General features: G+C 37.7%; 1 protein-coding gene across 10 annotated transcripts in view; it reads left to right on the forward strand.

The window, feature by feature from the left end:
- Positions 1-16971, forward strand: part of ZNF283 (zinc finger protein 283) — a 45704-nt gene that overhangs the window by 3271 nt on the left and 25462 nt on the right. For 4 of the 10 annotated variants that reach the window (XM_055553664.1, XM_055553665.1, XM_055553666.1 and 1 more), the window contains 2 exons: positions 1451-1577; positions 8354-10302. The exons of 4 other annotated variants lie outside the window; for them this stretch is intronic. In XM_055553664.1, the coding sequence (XP_055409639.1) occupies positions 1451-1577; positions 8354-10056 (1830 nt within the window). In that variant the 3' untranslated portion in view covers positions 10057-10302. Of the gene's footprint in view, positions 1-1450; positions 1578-5679; positions 8136-8353; positions 10303-16971 lie in introns of those variants that run through there. 2 more of the 10 variants (XM_055553668.1, XR_008704417.1) reach the window with 2 other exon arrangements.

Below are 16971 nucleotides of genomic sequence, written 5' to 3' on the forward strand. Positions count from 1 at the left end.
TCCAGAAAGATAACATAGAATATAGGATTTCTTAGTTTCAGCTTCAGTTTGTATGAGATCACATGTTTTGTAAACTTTCAGGATTAGAGTGGGGAGTAAGTGGTTCTTTCCAGGGATTCCCTTATCAATAAACACCGGTGTCAAAGTCCATTTTGTTATTGACCAGGTTATGACATCTGTGTCATGTCTGATCTTCTATCCGTATCTTTCAACTCGAGAACAAGGAATGTGTTAAGCGATGGATGGTTGATGGTACCACATAAGAAGAGGATCCAGATTCTTAAATACTGGATGATAACAGACTCCTGGAATTAAGAAAATCTTTAAAAGTTTTGTTCACCCTAAATGTATAATAGTTATTAATCTTGTACATTCATATGATGAACTGAGTTGCATCTGATAAAAATGTTTTATGTATTAAATTCATCACAATAAGAAAAAAATGCTAACCACAGGGAACTATACTCAGTATTTTATAATTACCTATAAAGGAAAAGAATCTGAAATCCGTGTGCTATATACCTGAAACTGCTGCTGTTGCTGCTGTCACTTCAGTCGTGTCCGACTCTGTGTGACCCCATAGATGGCAGCCCACCAGGCTCCCCCGTCCCTGGGATTCTCCAGGCAAGAACACTGGAGTGGGTTGCCATTTCCTTCTCCAATGCATGGAAGTGAAAAGTGAAAGTGAAGTCGCTCAGTCGTGTCTGACTCTTGGTGACCCCATGGACTGCAGCCTACCAGGCTCCTCCATCCATGGGATTTTCCAGGCAAGAGTACTGGAGTGGGGTGCCATTGCCTTCTCCAATACCTGAAACTAGCACAATATTATAAATCAACTATACTTCAGTAAAAAATTAATATAAGTTATAAGAAGAAAAAGGAAAATGCCTATGATATAGTCTAACAGAATGATTCACTTGAGGTTTAATGGTAATCTTTAATTTAATGGAAATCATTTTTCTAAAATAAGAGATTTTATAGTACATTTGGGAAAAGTGGGGTTTTTTTCATATTTTTTTAAAGGGACAAGATGGTGTAGCAATTCCTATATATAAAGAATTTATGAAGTGGGCACATAGCAGGTTGTATGTATGTATACACACCCATAAACATCCCTGTCCCTTCCCCCAACACACTTTTTATTTAATAGAGGAGAAACTAGGATTATTTTATGCATATCAGACAGATCTGGGCAGCTGAGTTATCTCACAGTATACAGGAAGTTCTTTCTGCGATAACAGGTTTCTTCTTGAACGTGTAGACACTCTGCTTTAATCATACTAATTTCCTTACTTTTTCCTACCCATCTGTTTCACAGGCTTTCAGCTGACTTGGTTGCTATATTTTTCTCTTCTTATAGGTTATCCTTCATACTTCTCTCTTTTTCCTCTTGGAAATATTTTTTAAATTTCTTTAATTTCACAAGTAATGAGTGGGTTTTTGGTTTTAGGGCGTGGTGACATTCAGGGATGTGGCCATTGACTTCTCTCAGGAGGAGTGGGAATGTCTGAACCCTGCTCAGAGGGACTTGTATGTGGATGTGATGTTGGAGAACTACAGCAATTTGGTCTCACTGGGTAAGGTCATATGCCTGAAATAATTTACTTTTCTATCTGCAACATCAGCTTTCTCCACAGGGAATTACAGGGCTCTTTTTGAAGAAATCAGGTGAATTTCTCCTTCATGTTCTCAAAATAATGCTTTGGTATTCATTGGCTTAGAAATGGGTTCATTGAGCACCTTGATCATCCCATCCCTCAGGGAGCTTCAACCCTCCTCTGGCCTTTTCTGCAGTGGCGTCTCTTCAATGACCAAGGAGCTGGATTTGTATTATGGGGCATATGTTTATTTCATAACTACTGTCAGAGAAACCACATTTCATACTGTGTTTAACATCAGCATTTCTACAGGTGATCTCTGTCCTTGCTAGTCATAGTGTGGTTCTTTTGTGTGAGGGACCATAGAAAGGCCAGAATAGAGTTAGTGAAAGAGAGAGTACCCAGAAGTGAGTGAGGGAGACAGGAAGAGCCCAGGTGACAGGCTGTGGTGTTGGTTTCGGGGAATAATGTGGATTGTTCTCTCAGTGATTAGAAGCCATGATTTGGTTTACGTGGGGTTTTAACTTTTTTATTTTTAAGTGTTACACAAACACCTATCATCAGCTTCTTCCAGGGTTTGTTAGAAGTTGCAGCTTGTCAGGTCCTGCTCCAGCATCTGTATTTACTTATGGTCCCTGGTGATTTTTATTCACCTTAAAGAATTGCTCCCCTTTGTTATATTCTGACCCACATATGGGAAGTACAGCTAGAAACAAAATCCTGATACACTGTGGCTCTCAGAAGAACCTCTCTACTTTAATAGAGTGGTGGATTGAATGAACAGAAATTCATTGCATGCTAAGTGAACATGTTCCTTTACTTCCAACATATTTGAAGTTGAAAATTACAATCTAAACTTTGCACTTGACAAAGTTAAATCCTACACTGAGTTAAATCCTAGAAATGTCTCACAAAACTTGTTTTCACCTTAGCAAAATAACAACAGTAACAATAATAACATTAATAGTTAACATTATGCTTACTAAAAACCAGGCCCTGTACTAAGCAGAGCAAATACATGAATGTTTTTAACTTTTACAACATCCCCATGAGGTAGGTACTATTTTTAACCCTTTTTATAGATGAGATTACTGAGGCACATACACAGTTTAAATGACCTCCCAAGGTCACACAGCTGGTGGGGACACAGTGGCAACAGTTGAATCTAAGAAGTCTGGCTCTAGAATCTGTGTTTTAAAATCACCATTATGTGTTCTGTTTGCTCAAAAGAGGTAGAACCTGAATGAGCCTAAAACAAGGTCATTTTTCTACTTTATATGATCTCATGTTCTTCATTCCCACTGTTTCGCTCTTCTCTGGAGTCTTTGTCAATATTATTTTTACCTTTATTGCAAATTTAACCAAATGTTTTGCACTTATAATTAAAAAAACAAAAAACAAATCTCTGCACCATTTGAGATTTCTTTTCCTGCAAGCAGACACTCCATTTCTAAGCCAGATATAGCAGCATTATTGGAGCAAGGAGAAGAGCCCTGGATAATTGCTGGGGATGTGAGGAGGTGCAAGAAGTTAGATCCCAGGAAGGCAAAGGCAGGAGGGAGCTATCAGCCCAGGGAACAACCTCACAGGTCACACAGGAGGAGAAAGGGAACAGCTGGGATGGTGTTTGGAAGTTCCTTATGAAGGACCAAGGCCTGTGGAGTGAAGGCCTGACACCTGGGAGAAGATAGAGATCTCAGTTTGAGCTACCGGAGAAACTTCATCATGATCTCATTTCTGAGACTCCTTGTTTCTCTTCTTCTATTTCCCTCCCATTTCAGTGAGGAATTCTTTTTTGTTCTCATTGGAACTATTTTACTTATATGTTGGATATAGCTATTTTCCAGCTGTTTTGCATTTGTGTATGTGAATGAATATACATACTCGTTCATCAATTCACCACATATTTGGAGTTCCTACTCCTAGCCAGGCTGCATAGTGGGCACTATTAATACCATCAGGAACAAGATTGATAACTTGCTCATTCTTGTGTACTTTGTGTCATTGGGGAGAAACATAAATAAGTAAATAAATAGATAAATAGTATCATGTAATGAAATATGTTCATGAGAGGCAGGCAGCATAAGAGAACAGAAAATGATGGGAACTGATACAGCTAATTCAGATAAGGGGGTCAGGGAAAGCTTTTTTGAATAGAAATGTGAGGTCTAGAATCAGGTTATATGAATACCTGTGAACTGAAGGGCAAAGGCCCTGAAGGTGGTAAGGAACTTTATTGGAAGAACTCTAAGAAGGGTAGAGTTAGTAAAGGAGTGTGTGCTGGTCCTGGAGATAAGCACGGGTTAGATAATATACAGTTGTGTTGTTGTTTTCATAGGAATTTGGATTGTTTAGTTTCAGTCTGAAACCATCTTTTCTTGATTTATATTCCTTATTTCTTGAATAAAAATTTACAATATTATGTTTCAAGTATATAGCAAAGTGATTCAGTTATACATATATATGTGTGTGTATATATATATATTTCAGATTGTATTCCACTATAGGTTATTACAAGATATTGACTATAGTTCCCTGTGCTATACAGTAAATGCTTATTGTTTTTCTATTCTGTGTATAGTAGTTTTGTTAATCCCATACTCTTAATTTCTTCCTCCCCAGACTTTCCCCTTTGGTAACCATAAGTTTCTTTTCTATGTCTCTGAGTCTGTTTCTTGTATATAGATTCATTTGTATTATTTCTTAGATTCCACATATAAGTGATGTCATATAATATTTGTCTTCCTCTGCTTGACTTACTTCACTTAGTAGGATATTCTCTAGCACCATCCATGTTGCTGGAAATGGCAATATTTCATTCCTTTTTATGGCTAAGTAATATTCCATTGTGTGTATATATATCATATTCTCTTAAACCAGTTGTCTATTGATGGGCATTTGGGTTGTTTCCATGTCTTGGCTATTATAAATAATGCTGCTATGAACATGGGGTGCATGTATCTTTTTGAATTAGAGTTTTTGTCTTTTCAAGATATATGCCCAGGAGTGGGATTACTGAATAATAATAATTGCTCTATTTTTATTTTTTTAAGGAACCTCTGTTTTTGTTCTCCATAGTGACTGTACCATTTTACATTCCCACCAACAGTGTATGAGGGTTCCCTTTTCTCCACCCTGTCTCCAGCATTTATTACTTATAGACTTTTATGGTGGCCATTCTGACTGGTATGAAGGGGTGCCTCAGTGCAGTTTTGTTGTGCATTTCTGTAGTAATTAGTGATGTAGAGCATTTTTTTATGTCCCTGTTGGCTATCTGTATGTGTTCTTTGGAGAAATGTCTATGTAGGTCTTGTGCCCGTTTTTTGATTGGGTTGTTTGTCTTTATTGATATTGAGTTGTATGAGCTGTTTGTATATTTTGGAAATTAACCCCTTTAATGAGACTTTTATGAGGAGGAACTTTGAGGCTATTAAATGTTGTATTCCTCTTCAAACTTTCAGTTTATTCATATGTTGGATTTCTAGTCAGTAGGTTGTAATTTGTTCTTCCCATTATTTATTTTGAAGCTCAAAATATATGAGCTGGTTCCAGAGGTGATCCATGGGAACCCTTTAAATAGTAGCTTCTGTGTCCTTTGGCATGTCTCCATCACACTTAGAGCACCTCCTTATTTTCTGACATAACTCCATGTTCCAGCCCTAAAGTCAGCCTTTTCTTCAAGGTGCCCTGGTTCCTTTTAGTTGAGTATGGTATTTAGAAGCCAGAATCTGAGTGCTAGATTTGCTCATTGCTGCTGGGGAATGGCTGTCCCTAGGCCCTCTCAGTGAACAGAGTAGGAAGAGAATATGTTTATATGCACGCATGCATATATGTACACACATTTACATCTATCCCATGAGTTCACATAGATGTCTCCAGTTCCTTTTCAACACTACAGGTTTCATTTAGTTTATTCACCTTCCATATTTCTAACTCCCTTTTCTGACAATGAAAAACATGGGTTCCATTATTCTTAATCTATTTATAGTTGACCCTTGAACAACATGGGTTTGAACCATGAAGGTCCACTTATATGCAGATTTTTGTCAAGAAATATACAGTAGACTCTCCGTTTCCACAGGTTCTACATCCATGGAAAAGGAGGGCCAACTATGGGACTTTGCATCCTTGGGTACTTGAGGTGGGTTCTGGAACCAGTCCCCCAAGATACCACCAAGGGATGACTGTATTTATTGATCAAACTCTCTGTGACTAACCAGTCTTCTGTTACCACTGCCGCCACCACCTTGAACATGTGATTGCCTTTCTTATCCCACTTGGACTGTGACAACCCATGCCAAGTCACTCAGCACATGAACACGTGTCCTTACCTTGCTTGCATTCTGACTCCTGACATGAGAAAATCCTTTTACACTGTGACTGTCCTCGTGCCGGCTGACCTTCAGATCCTGCTCTGGGCCTCATTTTATTAAAAACCGATCCTTGAGTATGCATTTTGAAAATATTCTGTGTGATGAGATGGAAAGTCTTCATTAAGCTCTTCTGCTGTATACTGAAGTATAGTGGTTACCTTGCAGGACACTGCCTGTGTCATTGTTTGACTTATGAGTTAAACTAGCTGCTTTTTTCATGGAACACCCCCCCTTTTTTTTTCCTTGAAAGAATGACTGACAGGCACACTATGGTTGAAGGCTTGAATAGTTGGAAAACATTTTCTTCTTAATGAGCATGTCACTTTAAGAACAACTAAGAGTATTTATTGCCAATGATAAAATTTAAACTTTCAAGTAAAAATTAGAATTGTGTGAAGCTTATATCCATTATTTTGAGCTTTACAGCTTCCCAGTAACTATTTTTCTGATGAGGTAGATATATTTTTAACTTATGGTTTTCTTCGATATTATGTAATGAAATACGTCAGCATTTCAAATATCTGCAGAATTCAGTGAACCAGTATTTTTCAAATGACCAGTGCATGATATTACAGAATTATGCATGGATAAAAGAAAATCATCTAAAGTGCAATGGATTCTGTAACATAATATGAAAATTTCATGGGTATGGTTGCATACTCTACCTTGGAACTAACCTTTTAAGAAACCATCACTTCTCATGTTTTACTATATCAAAGAATAGCATCCACTATTACCTAAACAAGCTCATAGAATATTCTGCTATTTTATAATTATATATCTGTTAGAGGCTGGATTTTCTTCATATGCTGTTTTCTTCAGTGCTGTTTCTTCAACCAAAATAGCATTTCCACAGTTTGAATGCAAAAGAATCCAGTTGTCCTCTGTTAAGCCAGATATTAAAGAGACTTACAACATATTTTAAGAAGTTATTCATTAATTTTTTGTTTTGGAATTTTTCTTCCAAATATGGTTACTTTTCATAAAATGTGTTATTTAACATTAATGATTTATCATTTTTAAATAAATTAATAACTTTTAATTTCTCAGTTTTAATTTCTAATATGGTTAATTTCAAAAGATATAACCTATATAAACAAAAGCTCTTTTGGGTCCTCAATGCTTTTTTTTTTTTTGAACATCTAAAAAGAAGTTAAACTTCTGTTCATTTACTATCACTGTTGAGCCTTAAACAAAAACATTCAAATACCAAGTAATTATAATGGAAGCTCAATTCTTATTTGTTGAACTACTTATTGAGGCTAAGTTGTACATAAGTGCACTCCTTTTAGTTTACATTTGGTCATCTCAAAGTAATTGTAATATTAGGTTGGTCAGTTTAAATACTGGCTTCCTTTTGGATATACACACAGTCTTCACATCCAAATGTTATTGTATACAAAACAACAAGAAATTATTAAATAAAATAGCAATAGTCAGTGCAGTTTAGGCCTGTGCCCAGTTATTGTTGATTAAAATTGCCTCCCACAATCATTTCCACTGTACTCATCCAACATTTATTAGCTTACCAAGGTATTATACAATCACCAATAGGCAAAAACACTAGATTTGTATACTTTGTATTTTAGATATACTTACACATGCACAAGCAAGGGATTCACCAATATTGAAGAGTATGAGTCTACTGAGACCAAAAAATTTGAAAACTATTGCTCCAGGGTATGGTTCTTACTTTCAATATATGGTCTTTGAGAGACCTCAAAGTAGATGCTTGGGAGTGTTCATTGAGGTCTATCCATTTGAACTGGGTTGACTTCCAGTGTGCAACTTCTAGAATCTCTGATTGTAGTTAATACCCCAGGCACCTTGTGAATGCATATTTGGTTACAGATCCAAGGAAGAACCCCTGCATAGGTTCCTGGGGCTCCTTTGCATGGCTTCTCCTTTGATAAACCTTGAATCACAAATTCCACTCACCTTAGCAGCCCTGAATTCAGATCCTAATATCCTTTGCCCAGTGACTTGATTGGTGGAAGGGCACATTTTAGTTTAAGAGACTGTTTACAAAGGAAGATGATGAGGAACTTGTTAAAATGACCTTCGTGGAATCCTCCAGAAAACTGTCAAATCAGAACATGATGATGACAGAAAACAAAATTCTGTAAAGCAATTATCCTTTAATAAAAAATAAATTAAAAAAAAAGGCCAAAAAAAAAAAAGAACAATGAGATCACAAGAGCTGAAAAATCACAACTGAATTTGTTTTTGGACAGGAGAGAGGCTTGTGTTTAGGAATTTACTAAGTCTCCTGATTCAGTTCACTTATGAGTATTATTTTCAATTTGTCTTTACCTCTAGTATAAAGGACTTTTTTTTCTGGTTAAGGGAATAAAATGTTGTGGTTTTCTTGTTTTCTTTCAGATTTGGAGTCGACATATGAGACAAAAAATATATTTTCAAAAAAGGACATTTTTGAAATAAATTTTTCCCAGTGGAAGATAAAGGAAAGAAGTAAAACCATTGAGCTCGAGGCATCCATTTTCAAAAATAACTGGAAGTGTAAGAGTAGATTCAAGGGGCTCCAGGGACACCAAGAGAGATTGTTCAGTCAAGTGATAATCAGCTATGAAAAAATGCCCACTTACAAAAAGCATGAATCTCTTATTGCACATCAAAGAACTCCTAATCAAGAAAAACCTTACATTTGTAAGGAATGTGGGAAGGCCTACAAACATGGCTCAAAACTTGTTCAACATGAGAGAATTCATATGGCTAAAAAACATTTTGAATGTAAAGAATGTGGGAAGGACTTTTTAAGTGCCTATCAACTCACTGTGCATCAGAGATTTCATACTGGTGAGAAACCTTATGAATGTAAGGAATGTGGGAAGACCTTTAGTTGGGGATCAAGCCTTGTTAAACATGAGAGAATTCATACTGGTGAGAAACCCTATGAATGTAAAGAATGCGGGAAGGCCTTTAGTCGTGGCTATCACCTTACTCAACATCAGAAAATTCATATTGGTGTGAAATCTTATGAATGTAAAGAATGTGGGAAGGCCTTTTTTTGGGGCTCAAGCCTTGCTAAACATGAGATAATTCATACAGGTGAGAAACCTTATAAATGTAAAGAATGTGGGAAGGCCTTCAGTCGTGGCTATCAACTTACTCAGCATCATAAAATCCATACTGGTAAGAAACCTTATGTATGTAAAATTTGTGGAAGGGGTTTTTGTTGGGGCTATCAACTTACTCGACATCAGATATTTCATACTGGCAAGAAACCCTACGAATGTAAGGTATGTGGGAAGACCTTTAATTGTGGCTCTAGTCTGGTTCAACATGAGAGAATCCACACTGGTGAGAAACCCTATGAATGTAAAGAATGTGGAAAGGCCTTTAGTCGTGGCTATCACCTTACTCAACATCAGAAAATCCATACTGGTGAAAAACCTTTTGAATGTAAGGAATGTGGGAAGGCTTTCAGTTGGGGTTCAAGCCTCGTTAAACACGAGAGAGTTCATTCTGGTGAGAAATCTTATGAATGTAAAGAATGTGGAAAAACCTTTGGTAGTGGCTATCAACTTACTCGACATCAGATATTTCATACTGGTGAGAAACCCTATAAATGTAAGGCATGTGGGAAGGCCTTTAATTGTGGCTCAAGTCTGGTTCAACATGAGAGAATCCATACTGGTGAGAAACCCTATGAATGTAAAGAATGTGGAAAGACCTTTAGTCGTGGCTATCACCTTACTCAACATCAGAAAATCCATACTGGTGAGAAACCTTTTAAATGTAAGGAATGTGGGAAGGCCTTTAGTTGGGGTTCAAGCCTTGTTAAACATGAGAGAGTTCATACTGGTGAGAAATACTATGAATGTAGAGACTGTGGGAAGGTCTTCAATAGTGACTATCAACTTAGTGTTCATCAGAGATTTCATACTGGTGAGAAACCTTATCAATGTAAGGAATTTGGGAAGACCTTTACTTGTGGCATAAGCCATGTTCAACATGAAAGAATTAGTAATAATGATAAACCCTACAAATACAAAGAGTATGGGGAAACCTTTATATGGACAGCCTATTCAAATGGGGCAGTTGATGCTGGTGAAACTTTATGACTGAAGAAATGTGAAAGAATGTGTTTGTGTATGTGTATAGACAGCTTACTTAATGTGAGAAGTCTTACTCTTGAGAAACCTTTTGAATGTAGGGAATGTGAAAAACCCTAAACTGTATGGATAACTGATATCAGAAAATTCATATTAGTGAGGAATATTTTGAAAATGAGGACTATGAAAAGGCCTTTCGACTTCTGTATGATCTTGAACATCTATAATGATGTGAAGCCATTTAAATGTAGGAAATGTGTAAAGATCTTTAATTCATAATACAAAGTCTCATAAGCATTGGAAAAATTATGCTTGTCAGAAACTGTTAAAGGGATTTGGGAAGATTTTAAATTTAGTTTGGTTCTTGCATATCAGAGAATTCATACTGCTGTGAAATCCTGTGAATTTAAGGAGTATGGGAAGACTTGTAATCATGGTAAACATCTTAAAATACATCAGGGAATTCATCCTAATGAGAAGCCATTTGACTTAGAATTGTAGGAAGGCCTTTAGACAAGTGCTACTCCAGCTATTGGCCAGAGACGTTCTGCCAGTCTATAAAATGATTGCCTGTCAATCATGAGATAAATGCAGAAAGTGAGAGTAAATGTTTGGAAACTTTCATAGAAATTTGATATTGCCATAACATTATATTTTACAAAAGTATCAGTCAATGAATGATTGGAAATTAAAAATGAAAAGTTTGTCCTTCCCTCTATAAGTTGAAAGATAACATTCATACTTTAAAACAGGAGACAAGTTACAAAGTAACTTAATTAGAATAAGAAATTCTTCACTTGTCGGACAATGATTAGAGTAGCAGAATACTTAATACTTCATAAGATATGTATGATGTATACTTCATCAGACTTTGGTAAATCTGAATAAGGAAAAGTCAAGAAAGTTGGCAACATTGTAGAATCATTAATAAGAAAAGATATAATTAGAGATATGGAGTTTTTCTTTTTTTATTTAAGGCAACACAATCTATTTAAACATATTTGGATCAATAAGCAAAGGAAAAGACTGAAAAAAATTGCTCCAAGATCTCTTTTTTTAGAAACAATAGTTGGAAATTGTCATCTTCTTAGGTATCAATTTCAAGAGGAAAAAAAATTTTTTTTACTATCTCATCTGGATAACATATATATCTAGTAACAAAACTAAATGGAGATAGCCTCTAAAAAGCAAAAGCTAGATTAATTGAATTTCCGTGCATGCCTGTTCAGTTGCTTCAGTCATGTCTGACTCTTTGTGAACTCATGGCTGTAGCCCGACAGGCTCCTCTGTCCATGGAGATTCTCCAGGCAAGAATACTGGAATGGGTTGCCATGCCCTCCTCCAGGGGAACTTCCTGACCCAGGTAAATGCAAAATTTTTAATTAAAATACCAGTAAGCAGAATCCAGATGTAAGATTGCACAATAGAAAATAATTTTTATGGAATATCCAAGCCCCAAATTTTCTGGTTTAAATGGAAATATAGGCTAAATGACCAAAAAAAAAAAAAAAAAAAAAAAATCAGTATAAGTTTAATTCATTCTGATAGTTCATCTTAGATTTGTGTGACTTTTAGAGTAGGAAATTACACGCAATGACTTAATTCTAAGAAGAATTTAATATTTGTAAATCAGAATGCATCTCAAAATTGGTGACTTTTCATTTTCATCTGGGTGGCTGTTATGATTTAGTGCCGACATGAAAGTATATTAGTTATGATGAAATAAAAGAATGTTTATATACTCAGAATTTGACCTTTTAAAAATGACTGATTTCCAAAAAATCAGTTACATAAGAACTGGACTGACAAATGTCTGTGGTTCATCTTGGTCATTGTTTTAATCTGCACCTCACTTCTATGTCCATTTTTGCAGAGAGGCCATCCATGGTATCTCTCTTCAGTCGTTTATGGTCTAGTGGTTGACAGCATTATTCTGCATAATTGTAATAATCAAATGTAACACAAAGCAGAATACTTTGAGTGTTTTAATAGAATATATCATCACCAGTTAGTATTTTACTCCTCCTGGGTACCATATTTACATGTTAACTAGGCGATATGGCGATAGCACCTTATCCTACCATTTCTGAAATTGTAGGTCTCAGAAGGCACCAGTGCTTAATAGTACTTGAGGAACAAAGGAAATTAATTCTCTGATTAAAGAAGCTTATGAAGCAGCATCTTCTAAAATACCCTCTTAAAAAAAAATAATAAAATAAAATACCCTCTTAAGGAACTACCTAAAGTACCTTATCAGCTTATCAAAAGACTAAAGAGTAGTGAAGAAAATTGTTCAACTGTGTTTAAGTTGGTGTATCTCAAACTCCACTATGGAAATACCAATTCTCATGACTTATATAACATCTTGAGAGTGTGAAACTGCATTGGGAGGTGCAACCATAACTAAAAGAGACGATAAAGTTGGAAATTTCAGTCACCAAGTCTGATTGTTTAGCTATGACAGGATGACAGTATCGTACTCTCAGTTGCCTTCTAATGTTTTCTCTTATGAGTAAATATCTTTGTTGTGTCTAAGTAGGCATGGCTCCTGAGTTTTATCAAATGCCATTTTATCATCTCTTCTTGCAGTTGTATTTAATTTGTTATACTGTGATAATTATTTATACTGACAGACTCTTTGACTTCTTCCTGTTTCGGGTATACTCAGGTTAGCCATTGGTGTGCGTTTGTGTGTGTTTTGGATGCACTACTTGATTTCTACTATTTTATTTAGAATTTTTACATCTTGTGAGTGAGACTATATGATGATTTTCTTTTAGAACATTGTTTTTGTATTGCGATTACCTCTTCTTTGAAATTGCATGACTGTATTGGATTGTTTTGTTTTGAATTGGAGGTCCTTAATCATTTTTCTGACTCTTTGCAACCCCATGGACTGTAGTCCACCAGGCTCCTCCATCCATGGGATTCTCCAGGCAAGAATACTGGAGTGGGTTGCCATTTCCTTCTCCAGGGGATCTTCCCAACCCAGGGATCGAACCCAGGTTTCCCACATTGCGGGCAGACGCTTTAACCTCTGAGCCACCAGGGAAATCACTGCAGATGGTGACTGCAGCCATGAAATTAAAAGACGCTTACTCCTTGGAAGGAAAGTTATGACCAACCTAGATAGCATATTCAAAAGCAGAGACATTACTTTGCCAACAAAGGTCCATCTAGTCAAGGCTATGGTTTTTCCAGTGGTAATGTATGGATGTGAGAGTTGGACTGTGAAGAAAGCTGAGTGCCGAAGAATTGATGCTTTTGAACTGTGGCGTTGGAGAAGACTCTTGAGAGTCCCTTGGACTGCAAGGAGATCCAACCAATTCATTCTGAAGGAGATCAGCCCTGGGATTTCTTTGGAAGGAATGATGCTGAAGCTGAAACTCCAGTACTTTGGCCACCTCATGCGAAGAGTTGACTCATTGGAAAAAACTCTGATGCTGGGAGGGATTGGGGGCAGGAGGAGAAGGGGACGGCAGAGGATGAGATGGCTCGATGGCATCACTGACTCGATGGACATGAGTCTGAGTGAACTCTGGGAGTTGGTGATGGACAGGGAGGCCTGGCATGCTGTGATTCATGGGGTCGCAAAGAGTCGGACACGACTGAGCCACTGAACTGAACTGAAATGAACTGAATCATTTTTCTAGTTTAATCTGTTGATTTTCTTGTCTTTGAATTTGCACTTAGGACACAACAATTTCACTGAATATCCAGCACAGTTCCTTTAAGGAATCTTCATAGAACCAGCCAAGATCCACATAAAAAGATCATTCCAACATAGTCCCTAATTGAAAATCTTCCAGTATGTGTTCTGGAAGATACTGTGTTGGGAAGTCAGAGTGCCTTATAGGACTGTTATAATTAGCCATGTCTTTCAGAGTATACTGGAGAAGGTGATGGCACCCCACTCCAGTACTCTTGCCTGGAAAATCCCATGGACAGAGGAGCCTGGTAGGCTGCAGTCCATGGGGTCGTGAAGAGTCGGACAGGACTGAGCGACTTCACTTTCAGAGTATACACATTTCTTTCTGTGTATACTGGGAGGTAGAATTGCTTGAATTTGTTGATGGGTATGCCCATGTTCAGCTTTAATAAGTTTAGTTCTCCTACATATTAATAGATTTCCAAATATACCAGCTGGCACTCCCAACAGCAGTGTGTGTTCATATCCTTGACAATATGTGGCATCATCAGTTTAAAAATATATGTACATATTTTGCTACTGTGGTAGGTATACAGTGGTACCTGATTGTAATGATTGTGGTTCACATTTCCAGTTTTCTGATTGTCTGTTGGCTATTTGAATTTTTCAGTATCTCTTCGCTCCTTGCTCATACATCATTGGATGCATTAGGTGTGTACAGTTTCACAAAGTATCTGCACAATTTCTAGGACAGGATTTAACACCTAAGCCATCATCTGTGCATTTATCCTCCACTAGACAGGGAGCTGGTTGATGGCTATGATGGAATCAGCTTTGTCTTTGCATCTCCAGCTCACAGTGTGATCCATGAGTTTTAGTTGTTTAACACAGTTAGGATACACTCATCAGAAATTAAAAGAACCAAAATGACTGAAGCAACGAGGAAGTATATTGAGTCATATAATATGATCCATTCTGGGCTGGTTGCCCTTTGTGCCTGACATGAGAGATACTGTGATCTCCACCACCATCACATCACTTCTCTCCTATATTGAGTTTCTAGTTCTCTGCTCGCTCCCCAGGTGGAAAACCTCCAGTTGCTTTCTTAGAAGGGGGTGATTTTAAAATAACTCACATGGTTAAAAAGATTATTCTCCCCTTCTGTTTCTGATGTCTCATTTTGGCCAGCAGATTCTTGAGCATGTTCTTTTCACGGTCCATGGCAGAAGCACAAAATGCTGAGCCAAAGCATCTTTAAAGTCTATACACCCATCCTGATCAGCTCACATTCTGTTGATTAGACAAGTCAAGTGGACAAGCCCAACATTAACAGAGGCAGGGGTGAGCCATGCCAAGGGCAGATGGTAAAGGAAGAATTGTGGGAAAACAGTATAAGCTACCAGGCTCATAACAACATAGGTCAGTCGGTTCAGTCGCTCAGTTGTGTCCGACTCTGCGACCCCATGAATCACAGCACGCCAGGCCTCCCTGTCCATCACCAACTCCTGGAGTTCACTCAAACTCATGTGCATCAGGTGATGCCATCCAGCCATCTCATCCTCTATCGTCCCCTTCTCCTCCTGCCCCCAATCCTTCCCAGCATCAGGGTCTTTTCCAATGAGTCAACTCTTCACATGAGGTTGCCAAAGTATTGGAGTTTCAGCCTCAGCATCAGTCCTTCCAATGAACACCCAGGACTGATCTCCTTTAGGATGGACTGATTGGATCTCCTTGCAGTCCCAGAGACTCTGAAGAGTCTTCTCCAACACCATAGTTCAAAAGCATCAATTCTTCAGTGCTCAGCTTTCTTCACAGTCCAACTCTCACATCCATACATGACCACTGGAAAAACCATAGCCTTGACTAGACAGACCTTTGTTGGCAAAGTAATATCTCTGCTTCTTAATATGCTATCTAGGTTGGTCATAACTTTCCTTCTAAGGAGTAAGCGTCTTTTAATTTCATGGCTGCAGTCACCATCTGCAGTGATTTTTGGAGCCCAAAAAATAAAGTCTGACACTGTTTCTACTGTTTCCCCATCTATTTCCCATGAAGTGATGGGACCAGATACCATGATCTTCGTTTTCTGAATGTTGAGCTTTAAGCCAACTTTTTCAGTCTCCTCTTTCACTTTCATCAAGAGGCTTTTGAGTTCCTCTTCACTTTCTACCATAAGGGTGGTGTCATCTGCATATCTGAGGTTATTGATATTTCTCCCAGCAATCTTGATTCCAGCTTGTGCTTCTTCCAGCCAGCGTTTCTCATGATGTACTCTGCATATAATTTAAATAAGCAACAACATAGGTGGCTTCCCTATATTGCCTTATGGGGGTAGCTGAGCAATAGTTAATCATTTCAAAGATAATATATCTCCATGATGTCAGCCAATAGAAAAATATAAACCTTTCCTATAACCATGCTAATAGTTGCCATATGAATTTATAAATTTACATCTATTTCTTTTAAAAATAGTAAATTATCATGTATTAATAAGGTTTAAATTGAGTCTTCCTTGGCTCAGTGGTAAAGAATCTGCCTGCCAATGCAAGAGACGTGGTTTCAGTCCCTGGGTTGGGAAGGCCCCCTGGAGAAGGGAATGGCTACCCACTCCAGTATTCTTGCCTGGGAAATCCCATGGACAGAGGAGCATGGCAGGCTACAGCCCATGGGGTTGCAAAAGAGTTAGACACAACTTAGTGACTAAACAACAAATTGAGTCTTATGATGACTTGTGGCAGAACGATTGTCACTAATATGTCTGCTTATGAATCAGTTCAGTTCAGTCATTCAGTCATGTCCAACTCTTTGTGACCCCATGGGCTGCAGCACACAGTCCATGAATAGTTATGAATAATTGTGGAGAAAATTACAAGAAAAAGGGAGAAAATGTGTCAGAATTCTGTATGTTAAGATGCTTTGTAATACCCAAAGTTAAAGAAATTTCTCCTTCATACAGACTTCCTGAAAATGTGACCCCCACCATGTGAGCACAATTTGACAAAGAAATAAAAGGTATGGGCAGATAAACAGGTGTTCTTACTTTGTGGGGTTGTCTCACAACATGGAACTCCTCCAAATGAGTATTATTTGGACCTTAGTGCTGGACTGGGAGGTGCTCTAACAAAAGGCTGTGCAGGGTCCCACTGACAGCCTTTTATAAGATGGAGGCTATTGGAAGAGGTCATCAAAAGGAGGTGACCACTGGTTGACCTTAAAGCTGGACCTTGGCAATTGGAGACTCCTCCCTACTCCCTTCCTTGGAATGTGCAGTCTTC

This window comes from Bubalus kerabau, chromosome 17 (assembly GCF_029407905.1).
Source record: "Bubalus kerabau isolate K-KA32 ecotype Philippines breed swamp buffalo chromosome 17, PCC_UOA_SB_1v2, whole genome shotgun sequence".
Classification (NCBI taxonomy): Eukaryota; Metazoa; Chordata; class Mammalia; order Artiodactyla; family Bovidae; genus Bubalus; species Bubalus kerabau.